Source organism: Aythya ferina, assembly GCF_964211825.1.
Source record: "Aythya ferina genome assembly, chromosome: 1".
Taxonomy (NCBI): Eukaryota; Metazoa; Chordata; class Aves; order Anseriformes; family Anatidae; genus Aythya; species Aythya ferina.
Window position 1 is genome coordinate 206,537,394 of NC_140296.1, and position 23,479 is coordinate 206,560,872.

The following is a 23,479-nucleotide window of genomic DNA, read 5'->3' on the forward strand; positions in this document are numbered from 1 at the left end:
GAAAAGGAGCAGCTGCCACTGATCCTGCACTGCCCACGCTGTGCTACGGAGTGGGGAAATGCAGGAAGGATTCAGTCACCTCCAGGACCTACTAACAGCTCCCCAAGCCTGAATTTGGGCTAGGAGGCAGTGCAGCAAGGGGCAGGGATTGTGGAACAAAAACCCAGCTTCCTCCCCAGAAGCACTCGGCACTGCCCAAGGGGTCCTGTGGCAGCTTGGGGCAGGTCTCAACTGAAGTGCTGAACGCCCCTACGGTGTGGAAAGGTGTGCTCCAGAGCCTCCTACACAACACGAGTGCTTCAGGCTGCCAGCCCCATCCTAAAACCCATTCCTTAGGCAAACATTCAGGCACTGGCCAAACTGGCAGATGGTGAAATGCAATTGCAGCAGCAGCAATTATGGGACCGCCCTGGGGTTACGGTAAATCCATTTCCAAGGTAGCTGGCAAAAAGGCTGCTCTCGCAGGCAGGGGGCAACTACCTCCAGAACTCGCAGAGGAGCCTCAAAGCTTTCCTGTATTCGGCCCAGAAGCACGTACCTGTGTCTCTCTTCCCCAGGAGGTGAAAGCGAACAGAATGACCGAGTTGGAAGCTGGGCTGAAGCAAGAACAGACACAGCCAAGGAGGATGCTCCTCACCGCCCTAAGCACAGGGCAGGCACACGCTTCTCACAGCCAGCCCTGCACGCTCACACGAGCACCACTCCACGAGCTTCCACTTGGCAAGGGTGCCACAGGCTGTAAAGATCAGATTCTCCACCAGGTTTTATCAGCAAGTGGGCTGACCGCATCAGATAAAGCTCAGTGTTGAAGGCAGAGCTCCAGCACTTGTACCTTACCACAGCACACAAATGTGACGCTTCCAAGCAGAATAAATTACGTTTGGAGGCCAGCTCCTCTCCGTGGAGCTGCAGCAGCTATCCCATTCACACAGCACACATCTGCCACCTCCAGAGAGCTCTGTTCCTTGCAGAGGCACCAGATCTTCATCTCTGCCTTGGAGAAAAAGCAGCAGCGTTCCACGTCCAGCAGTTCAGCCTCCCACTCCTATCACAGCCAAAGCTCTTGCTGGCGTGAGTCAGGCTGCTGAATGGGCAGCAACGTTTTTTTTTTTCCACGTCATTTACACGTGGGGGACTAGCATCTCTCATTATCCACAGGAGCTGTCCTGAAAACAACTCCCCCATACAGGGCTGGTCCTGCTTCTCCCAGGCTGGATGACGGCACTGAAATTTTGAGAGCCCAAGCCCTAGACAAAGCTGGATGTGTATATATGGGCAAAACATGTTCTGCACAGCCTATCACATGCTGCTGAAAGCCTGACTGTTGCTTTCTGACCTACTACCAGCCACACGGGGAACAGTTTTTCATCTACAGGCCCCTAAATCCAGCTCCAGGAGGCAGGATTAGACAGAATGGTGCACACAGTTCCCCACTGCTGCTACAGCTCTGATCCACGTGCTCAAAATCATACAGGTTTGCGAGCAAGGTCCAGATCTGGTGATGTTGGCTGGATCAGGGAGGAATTTTCCTTTCCAAGTGCAACTGCAGCTGCCCGCAGCATGGGAGGGCCCTTCCTTCTCCAACAGTCCCTTCGCCGTGCTCAGTGGTGGTGCAGCACTGCCTGGAGGTCCTCTGGCAAGGAGTCAATGACGGTGTCAATATAAAGGCCCACCCGCTGCAGAGTCTCCTCCTTCACAGGAAGGTGCTGGCACCTGGCTCTTACCTGCAGGAAGAGAGAGGAGAGAAACTGAGGATTTCTAAAACAGCTTCAGGTCCTCCTTCTGCCTTGCCACTGGCCAAGCAAACCTCCCACTGTCTCTTTGGCTGGGGTAAGAGAAAACAGACAGGAAACTGTCACCTGAATCTAAGGCTGATGAAAAGAAAAAGCTTTGAATCCTCTACTGCGTAACCACTAAGGTTTCATAACTGTCCTGTTTGCCAGTTCTCCAAATCAGGGAGCAAAGCAACAACCATGATCTATGTCCCTGGTCACTCCCTGACACAGAGACACAGAAAGGAACGAGCACAGGAGGAAAACCTACCAGCTTCTCTCGAAGTTTTAGCACCAGGTCTACAATCTCCACCTCAGACTTGTCCTTCATCCAGGCCACGATGTTCTAAAGAAAGAGAAGAACAGTTTCTTCAGGGACTTATCTTCTTTACAGTTTTTTTTCAAAGAGATACCCCTAAGCAAAACCTGAAATAAAAGCTAGGAGGAGGTTTCTCATCCTCTCTCACAACTCTGCTCGCAGCACTTAAGCCTAAGTGAGCAAGACAGAGCTCTCCCCACTTTTCTGCCCACGACAGCATCAAGCTCTTGCCTGCAAGAGAAGAACCAAGGAAAGATGCAGCAATACGTAGACGGTGCCGGTTCCCCTCCTCCAGTCAGCACCACGAATCTTGTGCTGTGCTCAGAATTTACATCTATTTGCAAGTCAGGCCTGTTAAAAAAGGAGACAGCTTTGGCATCCCCACACCATGCTTGAGGACCTGCACTGCTGAACAGTGAAGCGAGCTGCTGCAGCTGGAGATGCACCTGGGTGGGATGCCAGAGCTCCTGGGACCATCCCAGCAGCTGCTCAGTTTAAGAGATTGCACCAGCAGTCACTGCTAAAATTCCTACCTATCTTCAACAGGCATTAAGGAAGCCAGCAACAGATGACGTTTCCAGTCTGGGACTCTGTTGGCTTGGGAAGGGCCTGATGAATGAAAAAATACTTGACAGAAGCAGCCAGGGCAGGATTTGCACTGGCTAACGAAGCGAGGGAGCTGGGCTGCTCATATCCTTGTCCCCCACAAGTGCTGTTATCCCTCTGCTCTGAGGAACACGAGGCAGAACTGTGTTTCCCTCGGGCACAAAGCACTTGTCCCCACTCTTGTCAGTGCAGAAGCATCAATAAACACCCAAGGAGTGCTCTCATCTCCCAGGTTTCAGGTCTGGGCAGTCTGGCACTGGTTTTAATACCTGCAGCTGGGACATACCGCTTCACAGATTGCCTCCAAATGAAGGGCTTCCAGCTTCTGGGTCATTTCCTTATGCCTCTGACGGTACCAGCCATCAAAGTTGGGAGACTTGAAGAAACGCCTGCAGAAAGGGAGGTGACATTGAGAAGAGGGACAAGGAGGGATCCAGAGAAGTATGCTGGGCGCAGATTCCCCTTCTTGCTGCAGCAGACACAGATGTGAGAGGAAAAGACATTTTGATACACAGCGTCTTTAAGGATGTCAACTAATTATGAGCTATTTCACCCTTTTCCTATCTCTTCCTTTCTTCTGTCACGCATTAACATGATACAACTGAGCACCTTTAGCAGATTGTCACCAACAAGGGACAATCCTGCCAGTCTCAAATTCTCCTTTGCATCAGCTCAAGCCTAAGTGATTCAAGAAGTGGTGCTCTCTTCTGTAGCCTTAGTTAGGACCACTTTTCCTGGGCAGTTATGCTAACTAGGATGGTTCAACCACGGGAAGGAATTCACATTCCTCTGCAGTACCTTGCTGAATTCCTCTCCTTTCCTGATATTTAAAAGGTGTCAAACGCTTGCTGGCACAGACCTGAGGCCCATATAATTAGCAATTAATGTCTCTCCCACATAAATAAGGTATCATCGAGGCTGTGTCAATGGATGTGTAATTTCTACCCCTCCAGTGCAGACCAGTAATAAACCTCTGTTTTTACTGATCTACACAGGAAAGCGAACAGGGGGCAGCATAATACCTGTTTTCATCTCGGAGTGTTATAGATTTTTAGATCAAACTCAAAGTGGGATTGAAAAGCTGCTAACAACAACCCAAGGGTTGTGGCAGCAGAGAAAGAAAGTTTGAGATGCCAGAAGTGAGCTGGGCAACCAGCACTTTGTCAGCACATTCTCTGTAATGCTTTCAATAACAGTGGGGATATCTTAGGTGCGGTATTTTAGCATTTCCCCCTATTAAGACTGGCACGTGTAGGATCTTCCTTCACGCTACTTCCTCAGGCTACCTCCAGAGAGCACTTTGTCAGCAGAACTCAGGTGTTGTTTGTTTCTTTTTGCAACTACAGGGACTCCTTTGCTTGTGCACTCTCTCTCCCCAGCACAATGGAGTCCTAAACCGAGCCAAGATCTCAAGATGCTGCTGTGGTACTGACAGATGTTTCTGTAATTAAGGGTTTGACTTAGGAACACAACAAATGCTGCACGCACAAAATCTCACACAGTTAGGAGCCCAGGAATACAAAAGCTTCTGCATGTACATCAGTTCCCAGCAAATCTCAACCAATTTATTGAAGCAGCTTGTTGTTTGTTACTATTTTTCAAAATATTAGATATCCAAGATTAAATCTTGCTGTCTGCCACTCCCACGCCGTAAGGAGTGGAAATGTTTGTTTCCTGCTGAATACATTAAAGCACAAAATGACAAAGACAAAACACATTAATCCATGGTTCTCATTCTCTGCTCACTTTCTGGGCTTTCTTCCCATCTTCCAAACCCTTCTTGAACTCCAGCAGGCTCGGTGCTGTGCCCACTGCTCTGGGGAGCCTGTACTAGTGCTCGACCACCTCCTGGTAAGGAGCCTTTTCCTAACCCCCAGCCTGACCCTCCTCTGTCACAGCTCCACGCTGTTCCCTCAGGTCCTGTTGCTGTCACCTACTGTGGACACCCTGATAGCTTTATGCCCTTCTTATACTGTGGAGCCCAAAACTGCAAGCAGTACTCAAGGTGAGACCACAGCAGGCAGAGCAGAGCAGGACAGTCCCTTCCCTCGACCAGCTGGGTCTGATGCACCTCAGGATTTGGTTGGCCCTCCTGGCTGCCAGGGCACACTGATGGCTCGTGTTCAACTTGTTGTCAACCAGAACCCCCAGATACCTGATTTCTGAATTTTTCATACTCAAATTGTAACCAACTATCCTTTATGAAACAAGGGGTATAATATACTACATGCTCTTCTAAATTATACCCTGAAAAAAAGTATTTTAATGTCCTAACAACATTGCCAGCTTGCAGTAAGAATGAAGTGGCCACTGTACAAAAGTTTATGACAACTGCTGGGTGAGGACCTACAAGTCTTCCTACCCCATCTGCCAAGGACCAGACACTTCAAAAAGATGTATTCCCTGGAGGGCAGTAAATGACATAGCTGCTATCAGAGACGAGTCCCCTTCTTCCCCTTCAGTGAGGACCTCAGTGTTCTTAGGTTTTTGAAGGTAGAGAGTTTTAGCTTCTAAACCTGCATCTGCTCATTTAATAGATTACTTGAAACACAGGACTGATTCTGCCTTGCATTTGCTCTGCTCATTTAATAGATCACTTGAAACACAGGACTGATTCTGCCTTGCCTTTGCTCTTCCTGACCACTATTAATCAATTCTTTATGTGCACGAGTTTCTTAGGTGACCAGTTTCTGTCCCGAAATTTCCTTTTTGCTCCCAGTTCTAATTCAGGATTTGATGTTCATTATAATCTACACCAGCTGTTAAGGAGATAAGATAAGGACCTCCTAAACTCTTACCTGTAGAGGCCTAACCAGTCACCCTTAAGTACACAGGTAAGTTGGGGACCAGCATGCTCAAGGGTCTTCATGAAATCATCTTGTCGGAAAGGGCGAATTTGTGGAGGATTCTGCACAATGGAAAGACAATAATACATGCACCCAAAAGAAAACAGGAAAATAAGGTCTATATTCGCAATAGAAGAGACTGCACAAGGCAGATTCAAAACTATGAGAACTAAAGACGCGTGAACATCTTAACCAGCCTCGCTAGCAAAATTTAAATTAGACTCACAATAGCTGAGCTTACTGCAAAACAGGAAGCATCTGTCCCAATGTTTGTTTCACTTTTTTTTTTTTTTAAAGGAGTAATAACCCTCTTCCTTCAATGAGGGAAGTTCACACAGTATATCAGACTATGTGATCAGCATATGGCATAATTCTTCCCAATCCCTGCAGTCAAAAGAAAGCAGAAGAGACTGGAAAATTGAACTTACTTTCCATGGAGTAATGGCTCTCTGCAGGGGCATCAGACTTGCAATGTAGTGCTCCTAAGAAATACCAAAAAAAACAACCCGATGTCACAACATTGCCTCTTGCATTGTCACTGACCATTATGGTCTTCTCCAGTGCATCATAGGCACAATCACCAGCCTCTTACTCCATTTTTGCTTTAGATCAGGTCAGATGGGGCCCTGGGCAACGATCTGGTGGGTGGCATCTCTGCTCCTGGCAGGAGGGTTGACGATGATCTTTAAGGTCCCTTCCAACCCAAACCATTCTATAATTCTGTGACTTATGCTTGCATTTTACATGAGCCTACGTATCCCAGCTTGTTTCCCACCAAGGGTCGGGTCACAAAACTACGTGCTGCCAGAATCCGAAACATGATGTGAGGAAAGGTCAGGTGGGAAGAAGCTGGCAGGAAGGACTGGAATCCTAGAAGATATTCTGTCATCTCATTTACTGCCTCCTAGGGTGATGTAGAAAAGAAAGTGAAGGAGCCAGACGTGCACCTGAATGGTCACCAAAAAAATATTAATGGCTTTCTAATGAGACTAGACAGGGAAAGCTCTGAAATAAAACATCTGTTAAAATCCGCCTTAGGACAGCAATGGCCTCCTAAGCTGTACAACAGAGCTTTGTGGAAGGGAGATTTTCACACAGGCACTAGGTTTGACTCCAGTATTATAGGGCAAGAGCAATGTTTTGGGCTCCTGCCTCTTCACTACGTATCTGCTTTGACTACCAAATCACGGGGAAGGACTATGCCTGTATGGCAGGAAAAAACATCCTGTCTTCACACATAATGTGCAGCACATCCAACCTGCAGACTTGTACACTAATTACTGAAATTTGCAATCGAGAGAAATTTAATTTCTTACTACGAAGTGACACATCTCTAGAGTGCCACATCCTGAATCTATTACAGGTGCTCAAATATAGGTGAATAAAAAAGGGCAAGTGCAAACTTGTCACTTAAGCAAGCATCTCCTGTTCACCCCCCACACCTTTACACCACTCTGACAAGTCTCTGCTCAACTCACCAGGGGAATAATGAAGCTCTGGGTGAGCTCCAGGAGGTGACGCCTCAGAAGAGCACTTTGGACTTCAGACGGGCGTTTTCGCTGAATCCCCTGCAAGCACAAGCAGGGCGTTCACAAGGATGCTATTCTCTATTATGCAGATAGATGCAGAATTTGCAAACTCTGCAGCTATGAGCAACCAGTCCAGAGCAGCCTGGAAAGCGTAGTGCCCAAAATACATACTCCACTCCCTGGTTAAAGGAACCACTCGTGTTTCACTAGATGAATCTGTTTCTCCAGGCTCTTTTTGCCAATAAGGATTGTCCTCTCTTAGGTTATCATTTGTGCCAGCATTTATTCCATGATATCAAGTGAAAAAAATTAAAACTGGCCTGAGAAATCTGTTCAAGTCTACTTGACTAAATCGTTACAAACTTAAATCAAACTGAAAAAAGCAGTCTGTTCCTTGCAGGATTTTGTCTGTTTAAACCGAGCTGTTAGCACAGTTTTCCCACAATGCCATAAAGAATTTGGAACTGGTTGAATTGCTTACCTTTAGTAATCTTTTTATCAGAGTTTTATCTTTGTGGAGAAATGTTTTATAAGAAGTGTAGATTCCTAGATTGAAAGAAACAAAAACCACCATGTATGTAGAGAAGGCACCATTATATAGTGCAGGGATAACAGAACTGAATGTCCTAGCATAAACCATGGCAACTGTATCAGGGGGCTAATTACAAATATCATAAAAAATTAATTACAAAAATTTTAAATTTGCTAATGCAGCTAGCACTTGCAGCAGGATTAAAGGACACTACACTGCCTCAAGGACCTTCTTACACTAAACTTATGGTGAGATAACTCACTGGAGCCAGCTTATGGCTAGGCCTGACCTGAACAGCTAGTAAAATGACAGATCTGCATTTAAGTAAGCAAGTTCCTTTGACTTCCACTGCATCTAAAAGGCAAATCTGATATATAAAATAAAACCAAGAAAATTCAAACCTGTTCTCTAAAACTAAACTGATTTGTTCAATTATTTTATATTGGCTTTTTCAATCTCAAACGTGCACGGTTTTTCTCTATTAGGTGGGGATGCCATTACAGAGGGCTGTGTGGCAGATCAAGTGTAAGAACATCAAAGTGTCCATTTATTGCAATACAAAGAATAATGTGTGCATTGTTCACATGCCTGCAAAGCCACTAAAATCCCTCATGTGGAAGCGTAAACAGAATTAAACCATGCCTGACAAGAGGACCTACCTGGTTTTGTGTCTAGAGTTTTTAGTTTAGTTAGCTTCTTCACCTTAACTTGCTTGGGCAGGTCTCCTGTGGAAGGACATTAAGTAATTAGTTCAGGTTCTGAATCTCCCCTCACAGCACAGCACGCATGAGACTTCACACTTGAGAACATTCGGTGCTACACTTAGGCATCTGAAGTCACAACCTCCCTTAATTACATCCTCAGTCAAGCCTTCCTGTTTGCTAACTTTGGTGCTAAAAGTTTGGACCAGGAACATGTTAAGGACACACAGCAAAAATAAAAAATAAGTGGAAACCAACAAAAAAAAATAACCTCCCCATCTCCCTCCCCTCCAAAAACAAAACAAAACAGCTTTCTCAGCCTAGAGTGAAGCAGTTTTCTTGGCTTCGTAGACTCTACTTGTCTATGCAATTTTACCTTTCCTGACTAGAAACATTCTCATTTTGTTAATGATTCAGAAAAAAAGGAAAAAAACACAAGTTATGATCTCAACAATTTGTCTTCACCATTGTTCATGCTCATCTTGCATGTCAACTGACTCAGAGTTCAGCCTGGCCTTTGGTTTCTCAGCTCTCACAGCAATGAGGACATTAAACATAAATGAGACATAAAATGAGACATAAAACGTCTCACACTACAGCTGCCAGCTCCCTGCTAGCCCCTCACGAGGTACAGCAGCACAACGGGACCTGGGTTCCACCCCTACCTGACATTCTGAGCTCCCCGACCCGAAGGATGTGTGGCCAGTGCTGGAGTGTTTTGATGAAGAAAGGGTTTGTGACTCCCACGACGATGTTTGGCCTAGAAAGAAAGGAAAAAGTGCAGAACAATGCTACCCTCGGGTATCCTCCACCTCCACCCAGACAGCGGTGAGTGGGCAGCAAGCACCTACAGGCTACTTACGGAGCTTGAGTCCTGGTGGTGTACTCTTTAAATTCACTGTCGTGGATGGTAAAATAGGGACGGTAGTCACAACAGTACCTCAGAGGGGCAAGACAGCTGTAACAACAGACAGAATAGTTGCCACATAAGCTTCACAGAGAAGGAATGTGTGTTTATATCAGGTTAATATCCTACAGCAGTGTTTTGTCCTGCTAGAGGTAACACTGTGGAGGAGTTCCAGGCCTTTTTTTTTTCTTTCTTCTAAAGAAGAGCTCATAGCTGGGTAGAGAAAGCTACTCAGGGCTATAAACCATCAAGTCTCTCAACACAGTAGACTCACTTTTAGTCTTTGCCATTAGTGGAATGTGAGTGAGGCTGTCTTACCATGCTACTTCTTGCCTTAATACGCTATTTCTTGTCATACAAACTTTCACAGACAAACTAAACCTAACACAACTGACTTGCCAGAAGAGCATATGTGAAAGAGAAAAACTGTCAGAACTTATTATTATAGTTATCTGTATCTCAGAACGAGCGCGTTACCTGGTAAGAGCCATAACCATCTCTGAAGAAACTGTAGGGGATGGTGCCATTACAACAATTGGCTCTCCCAGTAACACCAGTTCCCATAACATCTGGATATGAATTAGCACTGGCTGGAAACACCTGTTAGTGAAAGGAAGAATGACAAACTCAGGTTAGAAAAGCAGTTCAGAAAAGACCAGGTACTATTATTGCATGTAAGTGTAACCAGATGTGTCTCTGGGGCATGTGAAATCTAGGACTGATTTCTAGTGTCCCACAACAGAATGTTTTGTGTCTTCACACCTGCTACAGCTCAGCCATCTTACTCATGTTTAGGGAAACACTTCAAGCAATGTAAAGCAACTTGTAGCAGAATGTCCTTTGATCTAAGCAAAATAAAATGCATGCTGATTACAGCAGATGTCTGTCTATTAGAGCAGTACCTACAGTGCTGAAAGGTTTGTTTCAGATGCACAATGTGTATGCTTCAGGGCTTAAGCTGATCAGCATTTGAGGTCAAGAAAAGAAACCCTGCTCTAACCAGGACCCTGGGTGATGTGTTAAAGGCCATGCATACTGGCTTAGACACCGCACAGGTTCTGCAACTCCAGCATTCTAAATGACACTCTGCAAAGCAATAATTTTTGATTCTTCATTTGATATCTTCATTATCCATATGACTTATAGAATACTCTGAGCAGGGAGTATGTAAAGCAGATGAAGAGAAGAGGGTTGTAGAGATAGTGACTCTCACCTGAAGAGATCCAGTTCATGAATGCTTGGCAGAACCATTGGGGCTGGCAAGAGATTCTAAATGAGAAAGGAAAAAAATCCAAAATTGTTAGTAAGTGGAAGCACTCTGACTGAAATGCCATCTAATTTGACACATCAATCAAAGTAGCTCCTTCTACAATAAGCATAAGAAGAAGGGAACAAGATTAATGCTTGGAGATATGAGTCAGGAATAGATCTGGATTGGGCAGTCAAGCTCCAAGTGAATTTCCTTTCTTAGAAGAGAGCCAAGAATCCCTTCTTTGCAAGACGTTAAAGACTTCCCATGGCTGCTACTTTGTTTTCTGGAGCTTCCTCTGGCTGCAGACAGAGCTCAAGATACAGATATGGGCAACAAGGGTTGGAAATATAAGTACCAAAAGTTCAGAAGTGTGTAAAAGACAATAACATTATTAAATGGATAAAAAAAAAGGAAAAGCTGAGATGAACAGGAAACAAAACCAAAGCTGAATCAAAGCAGTAAAGATGTTCTGAACGCAAAGACTACGAAATAACAAGGAAGACTAAGGCAGAGTCTCATGAAAGCATAAGACCCATGCATTAATTCCAAGTGGGACTAGGTCCAAGGAGCCCCATCTTTCTACATCCTCATTTTGTACTAGTCTAGATTCTGCCCATCAGTGGCTTGTGTCATGTCACTCTTTGTCTTACCTCTTGATTGAACTGCTTCACTGGACTTGTTCCTGGCTTATCCACCCTGGATGGGATCCTCACCTAGATTACAGTTAAGAACAGACAGGTGAACCAGGAGATGGAATCAGTTAGCCGTGTTGCTTTCTTCCCTAACAACCACTCATGAAAAGCTTTCTTAATTTTCAATTGCACTGAGGTTAGGCATAAAGGGAAAGAATCTAGAGTCAGCAGCAACTTTAACACCCAAAAGAAAAAGGAGTGTGCGCTCCCCTTCCTAGTTTGTCCCATTCTGCTACTGAGTATCACCAGCAACACGTACCTGAATGACAACTCCCATCACTGGAAGGTTCAGAGTCTGTCCTGGCACAGGGGGCGGCCACTGATCAATCTCATTGCACACTGCAGGGACACAGACAAAGGAAACAGTTGGAACTGAAGGTCAGTACAGCTAATTCAGCTGGTCCTACGAGTTCTGCCAATTTACTTATCGCTCACTCCTAGTTCACGTGTCCCCTTGGCTACTTGCAGACAAACACTACATCAAATAATCGTGCAAGTTTAGGTCAGACACCAGACTTATGTCTGCACCACTGCTTCCAGTGCAGACCCAGCAGCACTACAGTGTTGACAAATCATGATTAAGTTGCACAGTGCAATAAAGGCCCAGACAGAGATGTAGCATTAGCAGTTTTTTCCCTCCTCGGGAATACATTGTACACAAAACTGACAGCATCATCCATTAGGATTGTCAGACATTTCCCATTAATGCATCCTTTACAGCTGTTTATAATTTTGACAAGCCAGCCATTTGGATGAAAGTTTTTCCCTGCTGGAATTTGTTTCAGAACAAACTAATTGGGAACATTTCAGCTGTCTTTCAGGAACCTCCTGATAAAACCTCTGAAAGATTTCAATATGCAAACCATCCCTCCTAGATCTGACTGCTCACCTGCCTCCAGGCATGGCTCCAGCTTGTCAAAGTATTCTGGAGCAATCAACTGCAGCAATGACTGGAACAAGTTCACATACGGAAGGCGTGACACCAGCACCAGAGACTGAAAAAGCAGTACATTTAGGAGTCAGAGACCCCCTGTTGAGATAATTTCTAGCACTGCATACACCTATACTGCTTACTAGAGGACTACACTTAAAAAACAACATCAACAACATGAAAGAACTCAAAAGCAGCACTTTTACTGGTAAAATTTTTGCTAGCTGAGCCAGCAGGCTTAGGGAGACGATAGATATCAAGGAGTTTCTTAACAAGTGATCACAGCTGGCAGCTTCTAGAATGGAGCCGCTGCAACTAAGATGGATGAGTTTGTGATCTAGCAAAAGATCAACTGTAGGAAAAATAGATTCAAAGAGATTTTAGTAGATTAATTAAAATTAAAAATAAAAATAAATTGGCAATAGGTTCAAAGCTATGAAAACAACCATAGCAGACAGAGGAGTATCAAGGAGCAGGCAGCTGAAACTTAAATTATATATACAAATGAAACAAAGGGATGCTGGGGAAGAAAAAACAAAGTAATTCAAAATAATGCTAATTTGTCTCAAGCAATGACATTTGGGTTGTTACTTTGGCTTCTATTACTTTTTATAAAATATATATTTTGTTAAAAAAAAACACTTTTCAATTCAGTCTCGTTGGGGGAATTAATTACTCCACTGATAATTCTCCTCCTCTAATCATTAATGACTACATTATTTAGGATCCAGTGAATATATTTGCAACACTCAGCCAAACCCCTCCTTTCCAAGCCAAAACTTTCCCATTTGAAATTAAAAAAGCCATCCAAGCATGGCAGTATACTTCACCGAAGAATTCTATGTGCCCCTTACTTTTGCAGCTCTACAAAAGAGCACATTTGCTCAAGTTATCAAGTTTTCCCAATCCACCAACGTTTTGAGCAATCAGTCACAGAACGGCTTGGGTTGGAAGGGACCTTAGAGATCATCTAGCTCCAACCCCTCCCATAGAAAGGGATGCCACCCACTAGATCAGGTTGCCCAAGGCCTTGAACACCTCCAGGGATGGGGCAGCCACAGCTTCTCTGGGCAGCCTGTGCCAGTTCCTCACCACCCTCACAGTGAAGAATTTCTTCCTAATGCCTAAAGTAAACCTATCCTCTTTTAAAAGACCATTCCCCCTTGTCCTATCATTATGTACCCAAGCAAAGAGTCCTTCTCCATCTTTTTTATAAGACCCCTTTAAGCAATGAAAGGAATGAGGTCTCCGCAGAGCCTTCTCTTCTCCAGGCTGAACATCCCCAGCCCTCTCAGCCTTTCTTCATGGGAGAGGTGCTCCAGCCCTCTGAGCATCCTCGTGGCCTTCCTCTGGACCTGCTCTGACAAGTGCACACCCTTCTTGTGCTGGGGGGCTGGATTCAGACCTCCAGGTGGGGCCTCACAAGGGCAGAGCAGATGGGGACAATCACCTCCCTCTACCTGCTGGCTCACGTTGAGCTTTTTGTCCACCAGAACCCCAAGTCCTTCCTACAGGGCTGCTCTCAGTGAGTTCTTCTCCCAGTCTGTGCTCACGTCTGGGATTGCCCAGACCCAGGTGCAGCACCTTGCACTTGGACTTGTTGAACCTCATTTGGTTCACGTGGGCCCACTTCTCCAGCCTGCTTCAGGGGACATGAAGAAACTCACTTTTGTATTAATAAGTCTCTTTGAAAGAAACTCCTTGCCACTGCCTACATGTGGATGAGAGAAAGCACAACAGGCCAAAGTAACCACTGGAGGAGGATGGAGCCCCATTTTCCAACAAGGTACCAGACAGATCTACTATGAAGCACTGCTCTTTGAAAAGCAAGTCTTCAAAGTTTATCTGTTCAAGAGGATGCCCTTTTATTTTCTGAGACAGAAAATCACTACCAAAAGAGTATGTATCTATGGAGAAAAATGAATCTTAAGATCAAAGTAAAGTATTTTCCTTCTCTGGAAGGAGTCTGAAATTCCTCCCTGTCTCAGGTAGTTACCATACCTATCTGCCTGAGTAATACTAAGCACTTTGCTTATTTACACTGAAATAAGCATGCTGGTTCTTATTAGTTTTTCCAGTGTCTGTGTTAAAGGAAATTGTGATATGAGGCAAGGTTCGTGAGGTAATAGCAGTGTCATTGCTGCTAGTTAGAAGCAATCCACCCAGCAGGCAATTCATTCCCAGATGGCTTCTAGGAAGATTAACAAAATAAGAGCAATAATAAGAGCAGGACTGAGGCATAACTGGCACAGACTGCAACAGCGAAGTGCATCCCCTCACTGTCCGTAACACTAGAGCACATACTGAAGGAAACGCTCGAGGACTTCGGGATCTCATGATTCAGGCAGCAGGTCACCAACTCATGTGACTAACACACCATGGCAACCCCATCCAGGTTTGTTTGGAATTACACTTTCCACATATTCCTGCCCCCCGCGACCTTTGCTGCTTCCTGCAGAAACCCAGTGGGTGTCACGTAGGAAGTGGTGCTATTTTACAGCTACGGATGGGTGCTGCTTTACAGCGACGTACCAGCTGAGAGTAGCGAGCTATCTGGTTTCAGCACTCACCTTCTGAAAATAACCTCTCTTCATCGAGCTGTCCTTGACTTGCCTGAAGTATACGTAACCAAAGTAATGAGCCGACTCCCGCTGCAAGAGACCAACAGTGCTGTTATGTTCCTGCTAACAGCAGGAGGGGAGCCAGCCCCCCCCGGAGCTCATCCTGGCACCCCAAGCTACCTCAGCTCTGCTCCCACTGTTTCCTTCGGCAGGCAGAGGACAGCGTATTGCTGGACACGACACACCATCTCCTGTGAGGAAATGTTCCCTACCAGACCCACTGCGCTCCTCTCTAGCCAGGCATTTAAGGATAAACTTTGCTTCAGATGGAGGCTGCAGCTCAAAGCCAAATGATGCCCCATTGCATCCATGAAAACTATCAGATTGAACACAAATCCCAACGTTTCAAGCAATTTCTGTCTTCTTGGCTCCCAGAGACACCAAGAAGGAAGAATAGTTATCAGTGCAAACACAAAGATCTTCCTTAATACAACTTTCAGACACACCATGGGCATCATAGGCATCATGGTTTAAGGCACCTTTCTCTTTCCAAATGTTATTTTTCCACATCAGAATCCAGGGCTTTGGAAGTTTTGCTTTCCGTCTTAAAAGGCAGGTGGATTTGTAAGTGTCTGACAACCAACTGCTACAAAGCAGGAAAGATGTACACAAGCTGAACAATCTCTAAACCAGAGTTTCTGAAAAGAAACCCTCCTACTCCCCCCTCAGAGCAGCAATCCATTTCTTATCACGTATCACAAAAGGATCGTGTTAAAAGGCACATGCACAGGAAGAATCATCTCACTTGACAGAAAGTAGAAAGCAGAAGAGGACAATTTGATCTGATGGCCATCTGCTCTACAAAAAGAAGCAGCAGTGCTGAGCACATCCCTCCTCCTGCATGAAGGGGGCAGATAACTCACTGCTGGAAAAACCACAGCTAACAGACACCCCTGGTATTGATGCTTGGGTATGGTTAAACCAGCAAGCTCACAAAGCCAAAGTACACATATGTGCCATGACAGCTACACTGGCTGTTTTTACATCCATCCATCCTGCAATAAATGCAAAGAAGTGTCCTCCCTCAACAAAACAGGTAAACATCTCTTACCATGGACAAGGACATTCTCGTCTTGCCTCACAATAACATGCACAGGTAGCTGTGCACTGGTGGATGTCACCTGGGTCCCTCTAGCTCGACAGGGCCACTGCTCTAATCTGGGCTCCTCCCGGCTCAGCTCCATCGCTCAGAGCAGCTGCAATTCTCAGCACGGCCCTCTACACTTATTAATGTGAAAAGAAATCCCTGTGCTGAAAGCTTTCTTCTTTTCTGACTATTCCCATGGCTCGGGAAAACAACCAGAGACGGGGAGTAATTTAGGCACAGAAAATAAATCAAAAGCGTATTTGGATTTTAAACCCCAAAGCACAGCTGTTTGCTTTGTGTAAGTAGAGCACATGAAATGCAACTGACCTGCAGGGTGAGGGGTGCTTCTCTGTTGTACTCGCCATCATCCTCATAATGAGCAGTCCTCTGTCCCCCCGACTGGCGAAGACGGAAGCTAAACTGAGTGTCCCCCAGGCCACCTGAGACAGGAGATCACAGACGTTCAGGAAGAAGTTTCAGTAAGGGGAAAGCTGGAAATTGCTTAAGTCAGAAGCGCTGACAAAAACAGAGACAAGAAACCCAGAAACTGAACAAAGTGGAGAGTAACGGGACTCTCAGGACCCCAAACCCACTGCAAGACAGGGAGAACCCATCACTGGACACAAGAACTGGTACCATTAAGTTACACCTCGCCAGGTCATTGCCGGAAAACTTACAGACATCAGCCAGAATCATCTACCCCGAGTAGCTGCAGCTACCACCTCTTATCTTACATTGAAAAAAACCTACGAACAGCATTACCCCAAGACCACACAAATGCTGATTTAAGCAACAACCCCCTGCAATGGTTCTAGCAAGTGAGCTGCACAAGCACCACAGGCAGGAACCTCCCAGGTTATACAATATTGCTCTCCCCTGCACCAAAAAAAAAGCAGGGAAAAAAAAAAGGCATGAAATCCTCTGGAGGGGACAGGATGGGCAGGAGAATTTGGAGAACTGGGTTGAGTACTTACAAATAGGTGAGTTACAAGGAGAGCTAAATGTGCCAGAGCTCATTGAACAACCAAGGCTAAACACCCTACAACACTACCAAGGGGCAAGGGATGTGTTCCCTTCCCACCACGAAGAGTACAGACTGTCATGCCCGTTACAAAGGTATTACCAACAGTAAGGAATTGACTTTAATAAAAGGAACATTTAGTCCGGGTGTTCACTAAGCTCTGAGAAACTAGCAAAAGTCCATCCTTAAAAACATTTAAACTAAGCTGGGAAAAACTGTAGAAAACTAAGAGTCAGGAGTCAGTCCTTAAAAAAAGAGGTATTTGTGTGAATTAACATATGTCCTATTGCCACCTTTCTGATCTATAAACACAAGCTTTGGGACTACTTCTGCAGTGAAAGCATCCTCTCCCCATTTATTTGTCTTCAGTGAACGCTTCAGTCAAACACAGAAATGCTGACAGAGTCGACAGCTGCAAACCTCAGGAAGCTTACCCTTCGTGACTGCTTTTTAATCTTTCCTATGCACGGGTGAAGCATGAGCGTGCGGGATTATCAAGAAAATATCCTGTCACCCACGAGATCGCAGGTTCTGCACTGGGAGCAATCAGAATGACACTGAGCTCTGTGCTCAGGCTGCAGGGCTGGGCGCTGGGAGATGCAGCCCGTCAGGCTCTGCTCCATTAGCTGATGACTCACTCTCTCCATGAGAACCCATTTCTTTCACAACAACGATGAGCTGCCTGCAGGCGAGGCCAGCAGATGCCACCTACCTGAGTAGGAGTCCGGGAAGGACAAGTAGCAGATACTGGTCTTCTGCAACAAACAGGAAAACACGGTGAGAAAACCTACCACTGCTGCCCAGCGCCTTTAAAAACAGGAAGGAAGGAGCTGTTACCTCTTTCTCTGTCAGTCGGAAGTCATAGGGGTACACCAGCTGCAAAAGGGATGAGAGGCAGTAAGTCAGGCACGCTGCTCCCCCACGCCAACAAACATTGCTGGTGTACAGCAAGTCACTCGTTCTCCCCAAGGGAACAGACCCTAGAAGCAGCTACCCCTCCACATTCCAACCTGACCGTCCACACCCAGTGCTCTGAGCCTTTCACCGTCCGTATTTATCACAGCGGATTTGGAGACAGGCTGCAGAGCTTGGGTTTTACTTCGATTTTAACTTGAGAGTGCACGAACTGGTGAGGGCTCAGTGCTAGCGAGGGATAGCTCAGAGCACAAACAGCCTCACGACCTCGCTGCTAACTCCTCTGCGCCGATTACTGATATGCAAACACCGGCTGTCTCTGGAGCAGGCAGGATAGGGCTGCTTCAACACCACTTGAAATTACATTCACGTGCATTCACTCCCCAAGCCTAGGAAGCATTAACCATAGGATCACAGAATAGTCACTATTAATATTCACTTCTGATCTAAACATACGCTCACAAATTGCCCCAAATCATGTCCTAAACAGAAAGCTTTGAACTTTGTACATTCCTAGTTGTTTGCAGAAAGGTCACTTTTTGTTTTGATCCTTTGAATCCTGCTAGAAAGTCACTTACAATACGCTAGAAATACCAAATATCCTGAAGGAGCGAGGAAAGCTGGCCTGCTGAGCAGTAAATAAAGATTTCACAATGAAGAAATGAGAAGACAGACAGTGGGCACAGAGTAAGAACGGCTTTGAAAGCCAAGTTCTGCATACACGTGGCGAGAGGAGGACAGCAGACCAGCACGGGCACGGCACAGCGAGCTCGCTGTCCTCAAGGGCAGGGGAAAGGACGCAGCGATAATCGAGAGGGAGCCGACGACACCGGACAAAGGTTCTTGCTGCATGGCGAGATTAGGAAGCGATGTACCCTGCGTATATTAAGCAACACCACGTCTGGTGGTAGGCACGGTTTGTATCCCAGCCTCCGGGGTGCAAACGCTTCTTTATTTATATGAGAGTGGTCAGCTCGAGACGCTGTGCACAGCGACCAAGAACCAGCAAGTGCTCAGCAGAAGCTGGGAGGGATCCAGAGCTCTGCTTTAGCCTCATTGATCTGGGATCTGTTGTTAGAAAGACAAGCCGAGGTTTATTTTGTATGGCAAGAGGTGGTCTGGCACAGACCTCGGGATTCATGCTTTGTCAGCATACCAGTGACAGCTGATCGGAGTAACACCCAATTTATCACCCAGCACTGCAGATAAAGAGATCTTCAAGAAGTTTAAAGTATCTAGTTCAGGATCCTGGCTTTGCATCTGAGCTGTGTGCATGCTGCTCATGCTGCTTCTGCATTTACTGTAACTCATAAAAGAGAACTCAATGCAAGACTTCTCGGGTCAGGGTCGAGCACGGAGCTGCCCTCCATCCCCAGCGAGATCCACCACCAGGCAGTCTCAGCGAGGAGCAGGAGAGGTGAAAATGACGCAGCCACGGCCGTAGTGAGTTGCACGAGCCACTTGGCAGAGGATGGGAACTGAAGTACGTACTTACAAATCTGCAAAAGTAAACCACGCAGTGCTCACAGCACTTGGGGATGGGAAGTGCCGAAACTGCAGGTGGCTTTAAGTAAGAAAAAAAGAGAAAAAGAGAAAGAAACTAGCGCTGAATGACTTGAAAAACGGAGATCTGCTATCAGGCTTCCGCAGCTCCCAGGCAGTAACTGTTTGAGGTCAGCACCAGTCACCCAGCGCTCAGATCAGCAGCTCTGCCCCATGCCCGGCCGCTCGCGGGGCTGGAAATACCCAGGGCCCCCCGCCAGAGCACGGCGAGCTCACCAGCTGCCTCGCTCAGCTCTCAGCATTCCCCTCGGATTCTCGGGCAAAGGCAGCTAACCAGCTTCAGAGAGAGCACCAAACTAATTATTAAAAGCCATGATGATCAGCCTTTGGTAAAGCTTCACAGGAAGAAGAGAGCTGCAAGGAGGCAGGAGCAAAATGATCATGTACGTGCCACAGCACAGCGGGGCTGGAGGAAGGGGTGCACTACAGCTACGCCACGGGAGCCAACACCTCTCTGCTGCTGTGTTTTTGCATTCGACCAAATTCTTGTGGTTGTGACTAATTCAATGATCATACGTTTATTTTGTTCATTCCCCTATAGTAACAACCACACGAGACCTGCACGTCTGACCCCGACGCATCAAGGAGCGCAGGATCTCGCAGCATCCTCCTGTCCCTAACGCTTGCCTGTGATCTAAACTCCATCTGAAGAGCCAGGGCAGACTTCTGATTCTCACACTGCCTTTTCTGGGACGCCTTTCTGCAACTCGATCAGACCAGGTGGATGCTGATGGCTCCATGCCGCTTTGTTAGGATATTTTGGGCCCAAGCTTGAGATCTGCTGAGCGCGTGTTTCACTCAGATGTGTGCTCAGCGTTATGGAAAAAACTAACTCAGGTCCAAATGCTGTCTGAGCACAGAGGCACTGATGGATCCCAACGTTCAGATACTGTGTTTCTGAAAACTAGGCTTCATCTTCTGCATTTCTGCTTCCCCTTCAGGTCAACTGTCTGATGTGTGTCCTCTGTTTGGTGTGGGGGAAATCACTCAATAATGACAAGGCTAAAGAAACAATATAAAATATTAAGTATCGTAGTCACTAGAAGTTTTCAAAAGCAAGAAGACAGCAAACAAAAACACTTTTATTTGTGTTAGTCACTGGATATTACAGAAGTAGCCCAAAAGGGCTTAAATTACATCATTTTTTGGTGATGTGGCTCCCTCCCATCAATAGTGAGTTAACGAGCATGGAGGTGCCACACGCTGTTGAACAGAGCCTGAGCACTAAAGCATTGCTGTTGGTGCCTGCAGCTGTCATAGCAACGAGGAGAATATCCCAGAAAATGACTTCTGGTGACTGAAGCAACACAGCTTCAGAGCAACAAAGTGCCTGTGTCTGGAAAAGCTGGGGAGGGAGGAGTCAGCGCTGCCGTGCTGGGGATGTTTTGGGAGCAGGGGATGTGTTTTTAGCGTGACACAGCCCGTTCTGAGGGATCCCCTCAGAAACACACCCTCTCTCCCACCGCTGCTTTCACTGCCTGGAACCGACTGCTGGAAGAAAGGTAAACTGGTGGATGAGTCAGGACCAGTAATTACACCCCATTTCTGCATTAACCTATGCTTTTTGTGACACCTGTGCTGCCGTGTAAATATAGAGCAGAAGAGTCGGGACCCGCTGGATCCCAGGGTGATGTATCTACACTTGCACGAGTCGGGCGATGTTTGGAAACCTGGGCAGACCCCAAAGGAGCTCCTGGAGCAGGGGCAGCTCTGCTGCTGAAAGACACACAGCACACACACAGCGGGCTCCAGCAGCCTGGCTTCCACTTCGATTTGGGCAGCGAAGGAAGAAGAGATCCTTTATCTGGAAACAATGCTGTACTCAGGGAAAAATAACCTCCCGAAAGATGACAAAACCCAGTTTGTTTGGGTCCCGGTCGGGTTTCTTCCGGTGAGGTTTCCAGCAGATGCGTTTTATGAATTTACAAAGGCTTCTTTGCAGAATAATTAAATATGATTGCACCACAACGAGCAGCTAAGAAATCCCAACGCCTGGAATTAACGCACCCAGGGCACCCACAGGGTACTGAAAAGAACAATCCTGGTAACACTTTATACAGAGGGAGAAGCACCAGAGACCCCAGGGGGGAACAAGGCCTGCACCAATTTCCATTCCAGCAGGCCGAGGAGAAGGAAAGCAAAACCATGCATTACGAAATCTCCAGCTCTGCCCAATTTTTGGCAGGAAAGGGGCACCACCACCTCACTGCACACCTCGGAAGGGAGTGCTCCTCAGCTGTGCCCCCCCGGGGCGCAGACAGAATCACAGAATCACAGAATTTCTAGGTTGGAAGAGACCTCAAGATCACCGAGTCCAACCTCTGACCTAACGCTAACAGTCCCCACTAAACCATATCCCTAAGCTCGACATCTAAACGTCTTTTGAAGACTTCCAGGGATGGTGACTCCACCACTTCCCTGGGCAGCCTGTTCCAATGCCTCACAACCCTTTCAGTAAAGAAGTTCTTCCTAACATCCAACCTAAAACTCCCCTGGCACAACTTTAGCCCATTCCCCCTCGTCCTGTCACCAGGCACGTGGGAGAACAGGCCAACCCCCACCTCGCTACAGCCTCCCTTGAGGTACCCATAGAGAGCGATAAGGTCGCCCCTGAGCCTCCTCTTCTCCAGGCTGAACAAGCCCAGCTCCCTCAGCCGCTCCTCGTAGGACTTGTTCTCCAGGCCCCTCACCAGCTTCATTGCCCTTCTCTGGACTCGCTCAAGCACCTTGATGTCCTTCTTGTAGCGAGGGGCCTGCAGGTCTCAGCAGACCCTGACCAGGACAGCGTGCTCCCACAGCCGTCCCCTGACCCCAGGACCACCCTTCCATGCGTGCCTCTTCCCACACAGATTTGCTGAGACGATGCAAGCCTGTGCTGCCACTCCAGAAGGCTCAAGGCTGCCCTTCCTTCCCACTCGCTTTGCCACGAGCACGTTAGGCACTGTGAGTTACCCCAAGTACCCACAGCTGTCACTGCAGGGTGCTCTGTGAGCAGCCCCTGTCCATAAACCAGTCCTCATCGGGCCGTACCTGCACCCCAAACCACACAGCGCTCTGCCAAGACCTCATCTCAGCCAGCTGAGCCGAGCTGCTAACACCCATGGCAAGGCTCCCTGCAGCCTCCGCCAGGACTGAAGTCCCACGGGGCAGGGTGCCACAAGCCTTGTTCCAACTCTTTTTTTTTTTTTTTTAAGCCAAAAAACTTGCAGTCAAAAGCCCGACTCGTGACACGGCCTCTTCACAGCTGCAGGGGTCGGCACACCTGAGGACAGGGCACAGGATCTGGCCCTTATCTAAAACAACCAAAGCCACGGAGAGAAATAGGGAACAGGCAGAGGGATGATGACATTGCCTGGTGGCAACTGTCCCCTCCCTGTGATGGGTGAGAAAATGGGGAAGAAAGCACCTTGGTGGTAAGTGTCACAGCACGCCTATGGAACAGCAAACTGCAAATGCTCGTTAATATCCCAAAATTCACGTCCTTGGCGGGGTGTATCAGCTCTGGCCCCCCAGGAAAGAGCGTAGGGGTCGTGAATTGGGTCTGCACCTCGTGAATTGGGTCTGCACCAGGTATTTTCGTTTTTCACCAGGTATTTTCGTTTTTCACCAGGTATTTTCGTTTTTCACCAGGTATTTCTGTTTTCTTTTCTTCCGCGTGGGTATTTTGAAGGAGCCTGAGCCCCCCCCGTGCTGCCCGCCGCCGGCCCTGCCCCCCCCTTACATAACGGGACCCGGGGCCTGCACCCACACCGGGGGCCCGGCACCCCCAAGCCCCCGCCTCAGCTCCCCCGGGGCCCTTCCCAGACGCGATCCCCATTCCGGGGCAAATCTCCCCAAAAACCGGCTCCCGGTCCTGCCCCCCCCTTTTCCCCGCAGCCTCCCGGAGCCGCCCCCACGGCACCTCCATGGCCTGTCCCAGCTCCAGGTCGAAGGTGACGACGCACACGCACTCGAGCCAGGCGGAGAAGCGGGCCCAGGGCAGCGGCGAGGCGGCGGCGGCGGCGGCGGAGCGGGGCCGGGGCTGGGCCCGGCTCAGCGCGTCCATGGCAGCGCCCGCTCCGCCGCCACGCCCACTACCGGCCAGGCCACGCCCCCTACCGGCCAGACCACGCCTCCTACCGATGAAGCCACGCCCATCGGCCACGCCCCGCCGCGCCGCGCCCCCCGGTGGTGCGGAGGCCTCCC

The 23,479-nt window shown here is 47.5% G+C and overlaps 1 protein-coding gene across 1 annotated transcript; it reads right to left on the reverse strand.

The window, feature by feature from the left end:
- Window positions 1-1,262: 1,262 nt before the first annotated feature.
- On the reverse strand, window positions 1,263-23,339 carry DENND6B (DENN domain containing 6B; the record flags this gene model as incomplete). Its single annotated transcript, XM_084504808.1, has 20 exons — window positions 1,263-1,724; window positions 2,044-2,118; window positions 2,984-3,086; window positions 5,496-5,605; window positions 5,972-6,025; window positions 7,022-7,111; window positions 7,554-7,618; window positions 8,264-8,329; window positions 8,971-9,065; window positions 9,168-9,263; window positions 9,690-9,812; window positions 10,426-10,481; window positions 11,115-11,177; window positions 11,416-11,495; window positions 12,046-12,151; window positions 14,658-14,738; window positions 16,123-16,235; window positions 17,529-17,571; window positions 17,654-17,692; window positions 23,196-23,339. The coding sequence occupies 20 exons, from the start codon at window positions 23,337-23,339 to the stop codon at window positions 1,602-1,604; spliced, it is 1,725 nt and encodes a 574-aa protein (XP_084360934.1). The 3' UTR covers window positions 1,263-1,601.
- Window positions 23,340-23,479: the final 140 nt, after the last annotated feature.